This window comes from Fonsecaea multimorphosa, assembly GCF_000836435.1.
Source record: "Fonsecaea multimorphosa CBS 102226 unplaced genomic scaffold supercont1.9, whole genome shotgun sequence".
Classification (NCBI taxonomy): domain Eukaryota; kingdom Fungi; phylum Ascomycota; class Eurotiomycetes; order Chaetothyriales; family Herpotrichiellaceae; genus Fonsecaea; species Fonsecaea multimorphosa.
This window is the reverse complement of record NW_015971643.1, coordinates 305,844-324,080: the sequence shown is the minus strand read 5'-3', so window position 1 is coordinate 324,080 and position 18,237 is coordinate 305,844. Positions and strand designations below refer to the sequence as shown.

Genomic DNA, 18,237 nt, shown 5'->3' with positions numbered 1-18,237 from the left:
AATTCGTGCGCGGTCTTGTGGACGAGATCATTTAGTCGCGCATAGCTGGTAGATGTCCCTCGTCGTGCTAAGGCCCAGGTCTGAGTCTGGGAAGGCCAGGCTGTGGCTGCTGATGGCGAGCCTCTTTTGGAAACGAAGAGTCCGAGGCAGAGAGGTCTTTTACTGCAGTCACACATCTCGGCCCGCTTCGAATTTCGGCCTGGGGTTGCCCGAGCTTGAAAGATCTCCTTTATTCCGTCGCGGAAAATTAGAACAAGTCAAAAAAGTGGGTAGAGAAGTGGGTCCCCAGCCGGGCCTGGGGCCCCGATCTCAAGTAGTGTTCACGCGAAGACCATCCATCTACTTCGTCGCAGGACATGGTCTGCCTCACCCAGAATGGACGATACCGTATGTACACCAGTTATTGTCGGCGTCGGTGACGTGGTCAACCGCTCTTTGAAAGTTGAAGATGCAGTTGAGCCATTGGGCTTGATGCTTGAGGCCATCAGAGCCGCAGCAAGGGACGCTCACTTACCGACATACAAAGAGAAATGGCTTCTGTCCAATATTGGAAGTATCTCAGTGGTTCAATCGTGGACATGGCCGTATAATGATCTTCCTGGACTTATCGCTGAACATCTCGGGGCGAGGCCCTCGCACAAGGTGGTAAGCGATCCCGGGGGTAATCAACCGGCGGTTCAGCTGGACGAAGCTGCCCGTCGAATCGCACAGGGGAAAGTCCGAATTGCTGTAGTGACTGGCGGAGAAGCTCTGGCGTCATGTAAGCATCACTGTTATCTGCAGATTCTCATGCCAAAAGCTGATCAGGAGACCTGAGTAGTGATTGCGTGCACCAAGGCGAAGAAACTACCACCGCCAGGGTGGACAGAGCCGACCAGAAAAGTTGAAGGCGTGTTTTCGCCCACGACACGAGAGCTCGAACCCAGTCTTGGTGCCATCCATGACATAGGCAGACCCATTCAGACCTATCCCCTCTTCGAGAACGGGTTTCGTGCTCACCGACACCAATCCATATCCGACAACATGCAAGAGTCGGCAGACTTGTACGCCGAGTTTGCAAAAGTGGCGGCGGAGAATCCGTTTGCATGGAGCTACGGAAAGAAAGCATTGTCCAGCAAGGAGATAGCTACCGTCTCCCCGAAGAATCGGATGGTGTGCCAACCCTGTAAGAAGAAATCTTACTCGAAGCCACGGCCACATTACTGACGTGAGAGATCCTCTCTTGATGAACGCTTTCAACACCGTCAACCTCGCAGGGGCAACCATCCTCATGTCCAGCGATGTAGCAAAAGCGCTTGGAATATCAGAAGAGAAGTGGATTTATCCACTGGGCGGAGCAGGCACACGAGATGAGGATGACTGTAAGATGTGCCATGTCGATCATTTTGAAAGGTGTATACTCACAAAAACTTCTCAACTGCGCAGTCTGGCAGCGATCGAACTTCTACTCGTGCCCATCTCTGTCAAGGACCTTGGATGCTGCTCTCGAAGTTTGCGGACTGTCAAGGGAGCAAATCGACATATTTGACGTCTACTCGTAAGTGTAGCCGGTTCTCCGCCATTACTCACTGACGGCCATGCAGTTGCTTTCCTATCGTTCCCAAGCTGGCCTGCCACCATCTAGGGTTACCAATCGTGGGAGGTTCAAAGCCTGTCACCGTTTTGGGCGGCTTGACATCCTTCGGTGGAGCTGGAAATAACTACTCACTGCATGTATGTGATAACCCTGGGATTACCGCAATGAAAACTAAAGTGCATCCATGCTGTCACGGAAGTTGTGCGATGTCTAAGGAAAGGCAAGGGGACACACGCACTGGTATTGGCCAATGGCGGCGTCAGTATGACATATCACCACGCCGTGTGTTTGTCAAAGCGCCCGAGGAAGACGGCGTATCCTCGAGAAAACCCTCTTCCTCCAGTTCTGGATCGCGTTGACGTTCCTCAAATTGAGCCTGCCCCCGTCGGTGAAGCAGCCATCGAGGTACGTTCAAGCTTGCTGGCCAATTGCAGAATACTGACAAAATGATGCTGCAGACATACACCGTGGACTACAAACGAGACGGTACTCCATCCGCAGCCTACATCGTGGGCCTTACCAGCCCGAGCGGGCATCGATTCATTGCTAATCACGGCAATGCCCAAACTCTGAACAAGCTTGCATACGCCACCGAAGAGCAGATCGGACGGAGGGGTACAGTCCGGCCTGATCCGCAGCAGGCAGGAAGAAATCTCTTTGTTTTCACAGATAGAGCTAGAGTGTAAACTTAAGGTGGCAACGACGCCTGTATCAACTCAGGGAGTAGGAAGCTTCGGCCTAGAATGTACAAGTAGCACATTTTGCTCTTATGCATGAGCAGCCGTGCGCACTGGAAAGGACTTGGGACTAGCTGATCTCTGGGCCTCGTGACAGGAACATTCTTAATTGGGACTATTCGACAAATACAGATTGGAAGAAGGGTGAAGATCCAACTGGCTGATACGCGAGCCCACGCAGATACCGGAGAAAAATCAAGAGTACCATTCCTGCAGGTATCTGTGTTTTTAACTTGCAGTCCGAGCCCAAGGGCCCACCATTCCATGAAATGGCACCCCCTTTGATTTCTTCGTCCCGGTGAAGGCTGGTGTCGGTCTGGACGTCCACATATAGTCCGAGTTTAATCTATAGCCCCGCAAGGCCCAGCAAACCCCCGCGGAGTGGCGTGCACCTCGCCCTGCTCGTCCTGACCTCGGTAAGTCTGGCGATTTCTACAGCAGTGCCCAGGGTTTGAGAGTGTCAACTTCACACCCTTGTTAAGGGAGCAACGAGATCTATGCCTCTCGTCGAGAAGACATCGAACTTGAACATGAGTTCCGCAACCGTAGCTCCCGGCGGTCGCATTGGCGACAGTCTGAACTTTTCTTCCCACGACGCTCCGGCGTTGTCCGCGGGTGGTCCAGCGCGGCCCAAAAATCAGATTCCAAAACGTGGCACGTATACTTCGAGAGCCTGGTACAATTCCCACGTCTTTGACCGTGGTTTTTGCTGACACGCACACCCCCGGCAGCTTAGAATGTCGAAGGCGCAAGGTCAAGGCAAGATCAGAAACCTCGGAGTGTCGTTGGCAAGCCGCTCATTTGAGTCACCAGTGCACCGCCGAGCCTTGGGCTTCATGTCAAAGATGCATCTCGCTGAATCTGACCTGCGACTTCCATCCCCAGCCTCGGAGAAGAGGTCGAAAACCCGGAGTTGTCGGGAATTACGCGTTCGTCCACCCGTGGCTCGCTCCCCAAGTCATGTTCCTCCAACCTTGATGGATAGGGGCACAACACGTGTTCCACAAGACGCTCACTTCCCAGACTCGCTAACTCGATGTTCACCTAGGAGGAGCAATGGTTTCCGTGAACCGCTATCCTCGGACGGTCTCGGTGATCATCAAGCCGTGGAGCAGCCTCGTCTGAGGGCTTCAGAAAAGCCACCACATGAGAACTTGATACTCGGCCAAGATGAAGACGTGGTCTACAAGTCAGGAGCCTTCCTGGTCGAGAACGAGACTTCTGGCTCTCCACAGACTAATCTACGTGCTGGGCGATCCAGAAAGTCCAACGGTCCGAGCGCGGAGGCGTGTCAGAGCGGGACGAGCTCTCTCGACACCATAGCGATACTCGACAAATTTGTGGTGACGGGCGAATTCAGCTCCAGCTCTCCCGAATCCTTCTGCTACCCCATCCTCACTAGCAAACGCGCTCTGGCTTCGAGCGAGCTGAAGGTCCTGCTGAGCAAAAGCCGATGGATCTTAGCGGATACCCCACAGCTTCAAAGTATGCTGGAAAGATATTTCACCTCCGTCAACCCACATTGTAAAGTTACCCACGAGCCCCCTTTTTTTTCGGGAGGAAAGCTAACGTCAAAGACCCCTGCCTCGACAAAAGCGGTTTCTTTCGTGGACTTCGAGAATTTTCCAGCGGCGATGTCAGAGAGGCTGACAAGCTCAAGGCTCTGCAGATCACCATCATGGTCACCTTGATCGTTGCACTGATGAAAGCTCTCGAGGAACAATCATACGACCCTGCAAACGTGCCTGGGTGGCAGGAGTTGACAATGGCAACGCGGCTCCTGTCCCGTGTCATGTGGTCGGGGAAAGGCGATCTCATGACCCTCCAGTGCTGCATCGTGAAGGTCCTCGCCTTGTTGTACATCGAGGAGCATGATCTTGCGTACAGCGCCTTGTCCGAGACCGTCTGTTTATGCTTTCAAATCAAACTGAACCGCCAATCAACCTGGACCCAGTGCGGCCCCTTCGAGACGCACATGCGGCAACGCATATTCTGGACCATCTTCTGCATCGACCGGTCAGTCGCACAAATCTGTGGAATGCCCTACCTGGTGCGAGATTCAGAAGTCGGCGTCGAACTTCCCGACGTCGTGGATGGACAGCCACTAGATGCCGACGGGAGCTGGCCATTGTGGAGCAGCGACGCGATCGACATGAGATATATACGCTGCATTGTGAAGTGGTGCCAATTGAGTGCGGAGGTCTGGGACGAAATGTACGGCAAGGGCTCGAACGACTTGAACACCGAGGAATTCACCGCCATCACCGACGCCAAATTATTTCTGCTCCAGGACAGCCTGCCGGATTACTTGAAGTGGGATCCGGAGAAAGTGGGAACTCCAGACGCAGATCTGGTACCGCGACATATAAGTCGACAAGCCTCAAATATACATTTGGTATGCAATGCGAGCCACCCCCTTCTGCTACATCCCCCCCCATTCCGCTCTGACCGAAAATCTTAGCGAATAAATCATCTGAGACTGTTGCTGAGACGACAATCAATGATGAGCTTCAACTTCTCCGAGAGCGCGGCCAAGACATGTACAGCGATCGCCAACGACACGGTTGAGGTGATCAGCCAAGCTCACTTTTCACATTCCCGCCAGGAGCTAGAACGGTATTCGTCTGTTACCTACACACTCGGCGCCGTCATTCCAGTTGCGTGTATCATACTGAGAAGCAAAGGGCGACCGGAGATTGGCCAGAAGACGGTGGAGGTGTTTGAGAAGGGCATCGTTGTCCTTCGAGACATTGCCTTGTCTCTCTCCATGGCCCGGAATGCGCTACGCAGGCTGAACAGGATCATTTCCGCCGTGGAGCAGGTCATCGAGAGGATGCGGGGCAACGCCTTGGAAGCCTACATCCCTGACGAGCCTCAAACCTCGGGGTTCGACCATCCGGTCGACGCAGGTGTGATGTATCAGGATCTCTTTGATATGACCTTAGATGATGGCACGTTTGGGTCCCTGATCGACGGTCCCGACCTGCTGGGGTTTGACACTTGGATATGAGGCCGTCGGTCCCAGTGACTATGTCGTGGTGTGCATAAGGCCAGGCAAAGTCTCGTTGGGATTTTGTATACATGGTCAGAATTGCCTCTCTGGAGCACCTGCTGTGATTCCCTTCGTCCGGAAGAGTAGCTCAACGCCGATCCAGCCGGGTGGGGGATGTGACATGTTTCGAAGCTTGCAGCATTCTTTCTATGTCAAAGAACTTTTCATGTCCAAGTAAATCATCCCATCAAGATCACACATCCTCCATTGACTAGTATGCCTCGCAGTCGGGCGAGACACCTTTTCTTTCGGTCTTGCCGAGCTTCCGGCCAGTAAATTCAGCAGAAGGCTTTTTTCGTTCTCCGTCGTGAGGAGTCGATCCAGGAGAGCGTCCATGGGGAAGATCATGAAAATCGACGAGGGCACGCTGATGACGCCACGTTTGACGGCCTTTGCTCTTTTCCTCCACATAGAACGGGAGGATATAGAGGATATAGAAGAGGGAGTGACAAGGTTTTGCGACCGAGACATCGAATGTGATTTTTGAAGAGCAGCTCTTTCAGCTTCGGAACTCCATTGGACATTGCTCTTGGGAGCCAGCAAGGTGTGAACTCGCTTGACGTGCCTGTCGGCAGGCGTAGAAGAGGCTGTATGTTTAGACCCGCGAGCCTTGGTCATTCTTGCGGGTGACATGCTAAATGCTGGCGGCCGTCTTGCACACCAACGGGTCAAGCGGGGGGGGAAGGTAGCTGGTATCGCCTCGAGGCTTCAGAGTAAATTGTTAGACCTGAGCCGGCTGCAGATCCGAAGGAGGCATGGGTTTGGCTCACTGCTGGCTTTTGTGGCTTCCGTTGCCCCTGTCTGTCCTTCTCAGCCTCTCCTTGGCAAGAGCTATGCACGTTACGAACACTGCAAAGGCAATTGCTTCCAATATACAACGCGAAAGTGTTTCACCCTGGAGTAATAACGGATGCAGAGAAGTAGTGTCTAATTGGACAGGAGAAGGTACTGCGATCGGTCTGGTTTTCTTCTAAAAAGTCGACAGGTAGCCACATCTATTGCTGAGGGCTGTTGCACACACAAATAGATAGAATGCTGCCGTCCATTGGCCACATATGATCTGGAGGCCCGGTCGAGTACTATAATCGGATCCACCGACACCTTTGGGAACTAGGGAGGGTGGGTCGTTTCCACTCTCACCATGCCAAGTGACGTTCATGGACTATTTTCCATCAATTTTCCGCTCCGTTACGCCGCTTCGAGACCTCAAACACTCGCCCCTGTCCCGCCATAAGCGGGCGAAGGAATGCGATACACGAGCTATACGGCCAAGCTGAAGTACCGCCGGGAAGGTGTTTGCCGATACCGCAAATCAGAGCGCAACTATTTTTGGGTGAAAGGGTCATAGCATCGTATTGCCCATCTCTTCAGAGACCTGCCTCACTGGTGTTTGCGGAAGACTGCTAGAGCCTTGGTTCAGCCGCGTAGGCTCTCTGTTGTGATGGAGATTGAAGAACATCATGTCGACATCGTCGTAGGTCCCGTTCAGTGCAGGGGTCACGAGCTGGACGAATGCTGTCCCTAAGCGAGCTAATGTGCCTACTCCTTATTAAACTTGTAGGCAAGGTGAAAAGGGTAGAAAACCTTATTAACCGCAACAAAGTAACACCTTCTACCTGCGCTCCTGGAATTCCTTCTATGCAATCGCTGGTTGCGGCGCCATCAGCGCTTTCCTCCTGGTGGTGATGCTGGGCCACGCCTGTTCAAGAGATAAGATGAAGAGGGGCCACGAAGACGTCTTGTATAACGCGGTCGGATCCAACAAACTCGAACCATCGCTGTCAAAATTCTGGAGGTTCGTCTTTTCTGTCGCCGGGCTCAACATGGTCGGCGCGTTTGCGACCAGTTGGGTCATTTGGAGCAGTAAGTTCTTTCCCTTGCCCCTTCTTCATCCCTTCACCCATGCCCTACTCTGGAATGGAAGGGCCCTGTTCAAGCGTGCATATACTGACTCTTTTGTTCGTGACAGCGTTCGTCATCAACGCACAGACCGACTTCTGTCCCGGCAGCGTCATCGGCGAAGGCGTCGCTTGGGGCGTCGCCCTCTAGGTCAACGCGCTCGTCCGACCCATCATCGGCGGACCTGATTCTTCGTGATGAACGAGCATTTTTTACATTTTCTTTTCTTATAACACACGGCGTGCATTACCTCCCTTTTCCACACGCAGTGCCTGCAGGATCTATGATTCCGTCGAGGCCCCCCGTCAGTGTCATGAACAATTTTAATCGGGTACGGCAATCCTGTATGGGACTGGGCAAGCAAGGATCTTTGCTATACATACATAATCGATTTGATTCTTTAATGGATGGGTGGATGGAAAGATACGTAACATAATGTATAAGACGCATAGAAAAACCAAGGCATCTTCTCTAACGAGTTCTCAAAAACCTGGCATCAGGGCTGAAAATTGCACGGACGTGTCTTACAAAAAGGACGATCAAGACAGGGTAGAAAGAAATTTAGCGAGTCGACTCTTCTCCGGAGAGCATGGTGTTCAGAAAATTCTCTTATTTTGCGTGATTCGTGCGCCAGCAGGAATGAAAACACTGGCTGCGCTTAGGAAGCTCGCAGCGAAAGTATTCATTTTGCGCCTCACTGTGCGTTTTTTTTTTGATGTATGCCATAAAAGCAGCAGCAATTGCTTCCTTCTGGATATCTCCGCCTTCCCCTCGATTTTCTGGTGCCGGGGGGCACTGTGTTCGAAGAGGTCCCGAGAGACCTCCAGGGGCAGGCATCGTTGTCTAATTCCACCACTTCCACATACAAGCGTGAGGTGGAATGCAACGCCTCTCCTTCTCACACCTCGCAGCCACCGAGACTGACATTTCCATGCTTGCCTCTCTTTCATGACCATCGAATCATGCTCTTACTCGGTCTCTCTCACCAGAAAATCCACCCCTGAACGCCCGTCACCACTCATGCGTTTTGCCCGCGAGGACATCGTCTGCGTCCGAAATCCACCACCACTCTCCCACCGTCGACGAAAGATGAAACAACTCATATCGAACTGGGGTAAAGCATGATCCGTACACTCGCGCCGAAGCTCTTGGGTGGGAGGTTATGTCGGAATTTAGCACGCACGATGCCGCTGTTGCCGTGAGGACGGGTGACCTTTCCCCAGATCACGCGGATCTTGCTGCCTTGCCGTTCCGTGGAAGCACGATAGACATATGCGACACGTTTGCCGAGGTAGAATCTGCAATATCGTAAATCAGTATACAAAAATCACTTCCAAGCCTTGCGGGTGGTATTCGGTGTTCCGCAAACTGGAGGTCCTCCATGAACAGTGTGATGGGAAAACAAAGCTATGAAGACGACAGGGTGGTGCCCCGTGGCTGTAGCTCTAGAATGAGACATGTGCGTGTTCGAGGCGTGTGCGCAAGGGGAATTCCCAAGCTCTTGAAAGCCCATCCCTCTCCTTTCACTCTCACCCTGTTCCTTCACCTTGTCCATGAATTCGTGAAGCAGAAATGATAGAGATAGCACGGTTGAACAGAGGGCAGTGGAAACATACTTTGCAGCATTGGTGTCGTCAACGCCTTCGATCTTGAGCAGCGATGTGTTGGGGTTCGTGTTGCGCTTGCCGCGCTGGTAGGAGAGGTGTTTGCCCTTCACGTATACTACATAGCCCCAGAATCGTCAGCTTTTGTTCTTATACATTCTTGCTGCTGCCATCCCGGGTGCGACGATTTCAGATTCCAATCCCAATCCCAGTTGTCTTTAAACCAGGGGATTTGAGGAAGAGTGAGGGCCGGGGGTTGCACGTACATCTGTGACCGCCGGCGGAGACCATCTTGACGGCGTGAGAGCTGATTGACGAGAAAGGTGAGAGCGGTTGGAAGTAATCGAGTGTTCAGATGTCTCGTCGACTTCGAAAAGTTGGTGGATGTAACTGCGGTCGCTACCTGCGAAAATTGGATGTGTGTGCCACTAATCTATTCCAAGTTTAGCCTGCCAAGATTTTCTTTCACGTGACAAAGGTCGGAATAATTGCGCCGGCGACATTTCCCTTTCTAGGGAAAAACCGTCCGGGGTCGGAGCCCTCCAATAACAGGCTAATACTGGCATTCCTCGGCAACCCAGCGGCGCGCTTTCTCTTCCAGGAATCCATTTTTTAGCTGCACACCTGCCACATCTCCATTGGGAGAGGTGAGCAAAGATTATGGTAAGCTACTTGGGACAGGCACTCATGGACGCAAACCAATCCAGAGAGCTCAAAGGCCTTCCAGAAATTGTCCAGACTTAGCAATCGGAAGCAGGAAACGCGAGAGTGATTACATAAGAGTGCAACAGTGACGAAGCAACTCAAGCTGCTCAGACAGGCAAACGCGAGGAAGGGCCCAGATGGGCTCTCAAGGCGTAGCCGATGATTCCGTCCGGTCAGGATGGCAGATGCGCTCTCGATAGGCTAGGAAAGGACACCAAGCGGAGGGTGCTTCAGTAATGGATTTCAATGTGCACCGCGGTTGGGGCACGCTGACCGATTAGTGACGAAAGGGTTGAGCACATGGCACGAATAGGGTCCTGCACAAGGAGATATATTGACATCGACAACATTCGCACAGGTAGGCTGCGTGTGAGGTGTCTTCTGTTGCATCAATTTCTGTACCTCGTAGGTTCAGTACAACTCGAAACGTCGACGAAACTCACCTAGGCCTCAGCATCGGGTTATTACCGAGTCAAACTCCGGAACGTGGTCTGGAAGCCTTCGCGGGGCACCAAAGGGCAAAAAAGATTACCGAGTTAAGGTGTGAAGAGGGAAAGGAGCTGCTTCAACCTTCAACTGCTCAGGCACGGAGGGTCCTGCTACTGCGCTGTTTTCTGCCCCACCATCCGCCATCAATCAACATTACTCAACTTCTGGCCAGCAGCTCAAGTGGCACTTTTCAATCAACCGCGGCGGAACTACTGACAGCATCAGAGTCCGGCTCCCGCTTTCATCTCCCAATTCTGTATCGTTATTTCCGGCTACCAGCACAGCTTTGTCATTATTGCGCCGCTAATCGCCCATCCCACCGCATATTGACAGAACCCCATCTCAAATAAATTTTTGGGTCGACCTCTTCTGTTGATCTCACTCTTCTCTCTATCCCAATCCTTCCTCAGCTCTTCCAACAGCTTCAGTCACCATGGCCGACACAATCATTCATGCCGAAGAGCCTGAAAATGCAGGGTGAGTGCAATCTGTGCGCACCGCAGCGGCATCGGATCCCGCGCTCCCCCCACCCCCTCGATGCCCTTCAAAAATTGTTGAATGGGATCTCACTAACGCGGGCGACATCTTGACAGCACCATCGAACTCAAGGAGAACACAATCATAGTTGTACTCGGAGCTTCAGGTGATCTGGCGAAGAAGAAGACATTCCCTGCACTTTTCGGGCTGGTCAGTTTCACCTAGTCCTCCCATCGAATCCTATTATGTTGAGCAAAGTGAGATTAACCCAATGATCACTACAGTTTCGCAACAAATTCCTCCCCAAAGACATCAAGATCATCGGATATGCCCGAACCAAGATGGACCATACTGAATACCTGCGAAGAGTTCGATCCTACATAAAGACTCCTACAAAAGACATTGAGGAACAACTCGACCAATTTTGCTCCGTCTGCACATACATTGCCGGTCAATACGACCAAGATGAGCCTTTCCAGAACTTGAACAAGCACATCGAAGAGATTGAGAAGGATCGCAAGGAGGGCAACAGAGTCTTCTACATGGCCCTACCTCCCAGTGTCTTCATCACAGTCTCTGAACATCTCAAGCGGAATTGCTATCCCCAGAAGGGCATTGCCAGAATCATCATTGAGAAGCCGTTCGGCAAGGACCTGGGGAGTTCACGGCAGTTGCAGAAGGCGTAAGTGACAAGCTTGTCTAGTCAGCAACCGCACCCAGACTAACATTGGCCTTGCACAGCCTCGAGCCCGATTGGAAAGAAGAGGAGATCTTCCGTATTGACCATTACCTCGGAAAGGAAATGGTCAAGAACTTGCTCATCCTCAGATTCGGCAACGAGTTCCTCGGAGCTACCTGGAATCGCAACCACATCGACAACGTCCAGATCACGTTCAAGGAACCTTTTGGTACAGAAGGACGGGGTGGTTATTTCGACGAGTTTGGCATCATTCGTGATGTCATGCAAAACCATTTACTCCAAGTCTTGACTCTCCTCGCAATGGAAAGACCCATTTCTTTCTCCGCTGAAGACATCCGTGACGAGAAAGTCAGAGTCTTGAGAGCTATTCCTGCGATCGAACCCAAGAACACCATCATTGGCCAGTATGCCAAGTCTTTGGATGGCACCAAACCAGCATACAAGGAAGATGACACAGTCCCCAAGGACTCGCGGTGTCCTACGTTTTGCGCGCTGGTGACTTTCATCAAGAATGAGCGCTGGGACGGTGTGCCTTTCATCCTGAAGGCTGGAAAGGCCCTCAACGAGCAGAAGACTGAGATTCGGGTGCAATTCAAGGATGTCACTTCGGGCATTTTCAAGGATATCCCTCGCAACGAACTCGTCATCCGTATCCAACCCAACGAATCAGTCTACCTGAAGATGAACTCGAAGCTCCCCGGCTTGTCAATGCAGACGGTTGTCACCGAGCTGGATCTCACCTACCGTCGCCGCTTCTCGGACTTGAAGATTCCTGAGGCGTACGAAAGCTTGATTCTCGATGCGATGAAAGGAGACCATTCCAACTTCGTGCGTGACGATGAGTTGGATGCCAGTTGGCGGATCTTCACCCCGTTGTTGCACTACCTGGACTCGAAGAAGGACATTGTGCCCATGGAATATCCCTATGGTAAGCCTCCAAGACAAGACCGTTGAATTGCAACTAACATGATCTCGTAACACAGGCTCTCGCGGCCCGGCTGTTCTAGATGAGTTCATCGCCGCCTATGGCTACAAGTTCAGTGACGCCGCTGGATACCAGTGGAACACTCAGAGCACCCCAAACAAGTTGTAGACTCGCATAAGGAGCTGCAGTCTCATTTGTCCTTATCTACACTCCTCCCGGTGTGACTGTTGAATGAGCGGGCGAGCTTGCGTAATTCGAGAGCGATCTTCTGGGTAGCACGTGAAAGCTTGAGTTCAGGCCCAGCTCGTGATATTGGCGAGAGATCTCAAAGATCAATGCGCTGGAGAATGATGCAGAATGCAAGAGATGCCCGAGCGCCACAGTGTATGATTCGGTATTGGCGTCTGCGAGTGGCATGGGCAAGGCAAGGCTGGCATTGACACGAGGAAGAATCCCAATCAATATCTAGCACCACCGTGATGCACGTGGTCAGTACCCGATAGATAGACACAAGCTACACATACAGTCGTTTTCCTGCATGGACCAGCAGGGGACAATCCTGTGGAGTCGGGGAGTTCCCTTCTTTTGCCTCCTCGATGAAGGAACCCAGGACGTGCATCGTAAGGAACTCTGAAGAGCAAAACTGGACTTCCAAGTGGTAGTCGTTTCTAACCTCTCTACGCCGGTGTTGGCAATATAGAATCACGACCACCATATGTCTTCGTGTCACCCATTCAGATGAGATGAAAGGCAAAGACGGCATGCACAGCGGACTTGCTCGAGATTCTGATGCGACCCAACGCATCCCTATGTGCCCCTTCCACGCCACACCACGCCTGGGGGCACCAGAAATCCACCTCTGTCGAGATGAAGATAGCACCGGCGTGGGCGCTGGCGGAGTCCCAACAGACTTCAACTTCCGGGAACTTTCCCTATAACTTTGACCTTGATCCAAGGACCTACCTGGGTGTCATGGACTCGTGTATTTGTCGAGGCCCGTCTCTTTCTCCGTCGAAGATCCCTCTGGAAATGAAACGTCGACGCCCTCATACCTTGAATAGGCTCGCAGATATCGTTCACGGGAGAGCTTGATCAACGTCTGCGCCCGTTGCTCTCCTCTCTCACGAAGGGGAAGGGGCGGCTTGAGTGGCGCATTGTCGCCCTCCAAGAGAGAGAGAGAGATCAACCGAACTCAGTGAATAGTGGTCGTCTCCCAGAAACAGGTAGACCGAAGTGGAGAATTGTCAGACTTTGGAGACCGACCATGAAACATACAACACACCACGTTATCCTGCTGCCAAGGAAAACTCTTGTCTGATAATTGTTTTGTCCGAGGCAGTTGTTGTTCCCGGTGAGGAAGTGCTCAAGCAGCGCTGGGCCATGATATGATATACACAGTAAGGGACTGTTGGGAACATGAGCTTGTGAGATGTCGTGCAATGCCAAGTTCGGCCATGGGAAGCTATTTCCGGGCTCTCGTACTTTTAAGTCCTGTGCATACTAAAGTGCTGCCTTTTTCGAAGAAAACGAGTACGGCATAAGTGGCCATGGTTTGTGGGTGAATGGGTGGGATGAGGCCACGCCCACAGGCAGCCCCGTACACAGGTAGATCTTCAGGAGGTCTGAAGGTTGTTTCAGAAGATCAATTCTCAAACGAGCCTTTGATACTCGCTCACGATCGTCTGCTAGACGCGTCTTATGCTAGAGGGGCTTACCGACTATCGTCACATGCCGTTTGGTTAGGGAGATGATGTCAGAGTGGCTGCTCATAATGTGATATCGATATCGATATCGGTACCGAGTAACGAGCACAAGCCACATGGCTAAAATACTGCGGTAGTGGAAGAGGGGCGTGGTGGCTTGGGGAGACGTATGGGTGTTATACGACGTTCCTCGGTCTAGCTAGCAGGCATCAAGCCCCTCTCTGCCTCTGTTCGAAGAGCTCTGGACATTTTGTATCTACAGTACTGGCCGGAAGGGTAAGCATCGTACCTTGGTGGGTGGGTGCATAAGTCATTGGCTCCGCGGGTGGGCTGATATGGAGCTCCACGCACCGAGCACAGAAAAAATTAATGAAAGCCATTCGTGAGGACAAAGCACTCACTCGGAAGCCCCGGGTGGCAGAAGCCACGATTTTATGCCCGAACCAGCAGCAGCTGGGCCTTCGGTTCTTGAGTCCGAACGAAGGATTTTTGGCGATAGTTAAGAATGATGGATTTTTTGTCTTGCGGTCAAACAAGGTTAAGGTTGAACGGATCAGCCACGGGAGATGCAGCATGTCTCAGAAGTCATGATGCAAAGCTGCTTTGGAGCTGCGGGTCGGCTCCATGATAAGCTGCAAAAGTCAGTACGGAATGTAATGTACGTATACGATAGGAGCAGAGAGTTCTGATGGGGTAGGACTTGGAGACCGAAGACCGTCGTGGAAAGAGGCTTGACGGACACGGGGCTCCATCGCGCGTTGAATCTTCTTTTTCTGCTGGAGACTCTGGAGCTTCTGTTTCTGCTTCTAGAGTAGTAGTGGGCCGCGCGTCCATCCAGGGACAGGAAAGAGTTTGGCCGAATGCGAAACAGAGAGTGAGACGGAGGTTGAGGTAACAAGATGCCAGTCAGTCACAACCAGACGCCAGCGGTGCCAGTTCTTGATTTCTGCACAGATACAGGCGTTGACGAAGGGACTAGACACAGTACTAGTTAGACGGAGATCGGGGGCTCGGGGCTTTTTTGTCTTCTTTGTGAGCAAAAGACGTGCTGGCGTCACATCCAGGCGCATCTTGTCAGAGAAATTGGGGATTTGTGCCAGTGGTGGAACCAGAGTCAACGGTTCGTGGTGCATGTTCTGCGCCAGTTGGGAACCCTAACCCGGCAAGATCGTGAGACTGGCCATGGCCGTGGGCATGATTGGCGATGATTTTCAGACCAGGTGTCGGATGCAGTGGACAGATATGCTGGCTGGATGCCTGGCTTGGTCGGGGGATTGAGAACCAGGCGAGCATCATGATGATAAAGCTCTGCAGTGATTGTATCTCACAGGCACGGAGTCCCTTCTCCGTCCCTATGTGCTAGAGACACTGTAAGAACTTGTCAGTAGACAAGCTCGTCCACCCACCACGGAGCAGTCAGGTACCAAAGAACGAATGAGTAGGTGCGGAGTATCTCGTACATAAGAGAAGTTGTCGAGAAGAGATAGCAGAAATTCTCAATGCTGAGGGAGGGAGGGGAACGACGTACGGAGTACCTAAAGTGGGAGGGTGGTGTGGCAGCCAACGGCCGGTGCTTTGGTGGGCACAGCGGGCGACTTCCAGGCACATCATGGCCTATCGATAAAGGGGATGGCAGCCAGGGGGGCTACCCATGGGTACCGGCCACAGTCCACAGGCCACACTGCACTGGCCCACGTACCAGCCCGGCAGGGGCACCAGCCCACAAACCCAGGCACAGGTGACAGGAGGCTAGTGACACCTTACCCTGCCCAGTATCGCGCAATCGGCGCTTGGGGTCGTGTTGGGCCCGGTGGCACCAGTGGCACCGGTGATGCGTGTCAGTGGCCCAGTGCCACCAGTGCGAGCCGTGGCCCATGAGTGAACCTTCTCACTCCCGCTCTAGGCATGGGCTTTGTGGGATGCATATCCGCATAACATTTGATATAGAAACATGCTGAGCTGTTGCTTCCGAAACGCTTTCTTCTTTCCTGTTGAGCTTGATGTTTCCGAGTCTTTGCTCTGGAGCCTGTCGTTGTGCTACTGTTCCCCCATGAGTTCTGAGTTCGTCTCTCCGATCTAGAAACCATCCCCTCGTTCTACTACAAACTCTGTTTTTCTCTTTCTTTCTCTCACTTGGATTCACACCCTCATCCCCAGCCCTCTTTCTGCACACAGGAACTACTGGGCCCTATACACAATCAAGTGGCCAGGAGGTACGGAGTAATAATTCCAACCCTGGACGTCAATCGCTACGCTATCGGAAGACCCTGGGCACGTCTCACCACTTGGTCTCTGCCCTGTGGTGGTTTCTTGGGGGACCCTCTGTCCTGAAACAAATCCGCGCCGGCGACATCATCCCTGTCACCAGTAATTCCTCCGCCAGCCACCTCAGCAGCCCATTACCACCTCGAGCAACAAGAAACGAAACAGTCACGTCGTGCTGGCTACTGACCGTCGAGGCATTTTCGGATTCCTGGATTCCTCCGGGTGTTGCACAAAGCAATAATATCACCTCCTTCACGCCCAGTCGCTGGCTCCCAGTGTCATCCGTTTACCTCGTACCTTTTGTCGCTTTGACAACTCCTTCAATCGCGGTTTTTCAACCTGGGTCGAAATACCAACCACCCGCTTCCACAATCTCACCAGACTTGCCAGTCCTGCCGTCGTTATCCACCCTCGTTCGCGCCGGATAACTTATCCTTCCCCCATCTATCCTAGAATCATCAATCTCGTCTTATCTCGACTTGTTTACCGCCCGCCACCATGACAACCATGTCTCCTCCAATCTCCCCGCAACCCTCCGAGACCCGCCCGAGGGCTGGGACAGCCATGAGCTTTTCTTCCCAGCGTTCCCGTCGCAGTAACTCTTCAACCGGCAAGATTGACTTGACCGAGACTTCGCGGGACAAGAAGAGGTTGAATACGAAGGCTGATCCCTCAAGAGCCATAACTGAGGCTACTCCAGGTGAGCGCGCGTTTGTCGTTGGTGGTGGTTGACAAACAAATATTGACTTTGCACCGCAGTGGAACAAGCACAGGAAGCATCGACAGTCGACGATTTGCGGACGATGTTGCACAAGGACAGCGAGGGCAATGTCATCAGTGAGTGGTACCCTGGATTTTGGTCCCTGGGCGTACGTCCGTGCTAATCCGGCTCTCCAGCTGACCCTGACCGTTCCAACCCTACCCGTCACCGCCTGGAGCGCCCTCTTGACACCATTCGTGCATTCAATGCTGCTGCGGAGGGAACCACCTCGCGTCGTGCGTCCATGAATAGCAGGCCAGGTATGCTTGGACTTCACATAGAAGATGACATCACAATCTGACCTCTATAGGTTCCCAGGTTGGCTGGAATGGCGACATGAGCCGCAGAACAAGCTACTACTCAAACAATGGCTATTCTCCACAACGTCCACGAATGTCACCCGGTGGTGGTTACTATCGCAATTCGTCATACGGGTTTGGTCCACAGAGTGCCGTGGAAGAATCTCCAGGATCGTCTCAAATGTTTGCCAGACCACCTATGCGTCAACAAACCTACCCGTACCCTGGCGCTCCGAATGGGTACCCGAATGGTCATCAAAATGGATACCAGAACGGAGAGAGTCCCATGTCTTTCCACTCGTACCACCAGTCCTACGAGACCATGACCTCCGGCTCAGAAGAGTATGGCAAATCCACCAACCCCAGCTCCCAGAACAGCTCCTTTGATCAGCTTCATCAACTCCGCATCAAGCCCGAAGACTTCTCTCCAGAGAACCCATACGCAACCGAGATCAAATTCAACCAGGCTCCTCCTCCAAAGCCACTCACATCGTATGTTATGAGTGATGGCCCTTACGGTCAAGATGCCTCTTCTCCGGCAGGCCCAACCAATGGATTTACTCCTCCGGCTGCAAACAATCCCCAACGACCAATCCCGCTTAACTCCTCTCCGACAGAGATGACGTCCCCGACCAACACTACCTCCCCGAAAAAGCAAAGCTGGATCAAACGGAGGTTCAGCAGACGAGATAATTGATAGCACACCCGACGGCAGAAAATTAGACCTGGTGTCTTTCCATTTCGGCGTTTGGGAAACACCTCCACTGACATCACTGGCGTTCTAATTGCATAAGAAGGGGGCCTTTGTGTAGCTGGGCCAGCTCTCTAAGAGCGCATTTTCACGACTAATGTTTGATGTAATTCTTGAATGATGGGTTGGAAATGAGCCAACGTGGCCGTAACGTGAGCAAGGGTGGCTTGAGCATATGTATCAAACGTGTGAAGGGGTCCTGAAGCCTCTTGAGGGAGAATCAGAGCCGGCTGTGGAAGCGCATGATCTTCCAAATCAAATTGTGCAGGTCACATACACTTTCCACGGTACCGAA

General features: G+C 52.4%; 6 protein-coding genes across 6 annotated transcripts; 5 read left to right on the top strand and 1 right to left on the bottom strand.

Moving 5' to 3' along the window:
- Window positions 1-375: 375 nt before the first annotated feature.
- Z520_05275 (uncharacterized protein) lies at window positions 376-2,262 on the top strand (the record flags this gene model as incomplete). Its single annotated transcript, XM_016775778.1, has 7 exons — window positions 376-760; window positions 821-1,165; window positions 1,215-1,361; window positions 1,426-1,537; window positions 1,584-1,713; window positions 1,754-1,981; window positions 2,035-2,262. 7 exons carry the CDS (start codon window positions 376-378, stop codon window positions 2,260-2,262), a joined length of 1,575 nt encoding a protein of 524 aa, XP_016632937.1.
- A 788-nt stretch (window positions 2,263-3,050) lies between these two features.
- Window positions 3,051-5,323, top strand: Z520_05274 (uncharacterized protein; the record flags this gene model as incomplete). The annotated part of the gene is made up of 3 exons (XM_016775777.1): window positions 3,051-3,798; window positions 3,891-4,708; window positions 4,775-5,323. 3 exons carry the CDS (start codon window positions 3,051-3,053, stop codon window positions 5,321-5,323), a joined length of 2,115 nt encoding a protein of 704 aa, XP_016632936.1.
- Window positions 5,324-7,080: 1,757 nt separating this feature from the next.
- Window positions 7,081-7,414, top strand: Z520_05273 (uncharacterized protein; the record flags this gene model as incomplete). The annotated part of the gene is made up of 2 exons (XM_016775776.1): window positions 7,081-7,228; window positions 7,335-7,414. The coding sequence occupies 2 exons, from the start codon at window positions 7,081-7,083 to the stop codon at window positions 7,412-7,414; spliced, it is 228 nt and encodes a 75-aa protein (XP_016632935.1).
- Window positions 7,415-8,363: 949 nt separating this feature from the next.
- Window positions 8,364-9,159, bottom strand: Z520_05272 (60S ribosomal protein L33-A; the record flags this gene model as incomplete). The annotated part of the gene is made up of 3 exons (XM_016775775.1): window positions 8,364-8,562; window positions 8,881-8,986; window positions 9,135-9,159. The coding sequence occupies 3 exons, from the start codon at window positions 9,157-9,159 to the stop codon at window positions 8,364-8,366; spliced, it is 330 nt and encodes a 109-aa protein (XP_016632934.1).
- A 1,336-nt stretch (window positions 9,160-10,495) lies between these two features.
- Z520_05271 (glucose-6-phosphate 1-dehydrogenase) lies at window positions 10,496-12,332 on the top strand (the record flags this gene model as incomplete). The annotated part of the gene is made up of 5 exons (XM_016775774.1): window positions 10,496-10,539; window positions 10,656-10,749; window positions 10,824-11,221; window positions 11,281-12,167; window positions 12,223-12,332. The coding sequence occupies 5 exons, from the start codon at window positions 10,496-10,498 to the stop codon at window positions 12,330-12,332; spliced, it is 1,533 nt and encodes a 510-aa protein (XP_016632933.1).
- Window positions 12,333-16,630: 4,298 nt separating this feature from the next.
- Z520_05270 (uncharacterized protein) lies at window positions 16,631-17,888 on the top strand (the record flags this gene model as incomplete). The annotated part of the gene is made up of 4 exons (XM_016775773.1): window positions 16,631-16,832; window positions 16,892-16,969; window positions 17,030-17,152; window positions 17,203-17,888. The coding sequence occupies 4 exons, from the start codon at window positions 16,631-16,633 to the stop codon at window positions 17,886-17,888; spliced, it is 1,089 nt and encodes a 362-aa protein (XP_016632932.1).
- Between the last annotated feature and the right edge of the window lie 349 nt (window positions 17,889-18,237).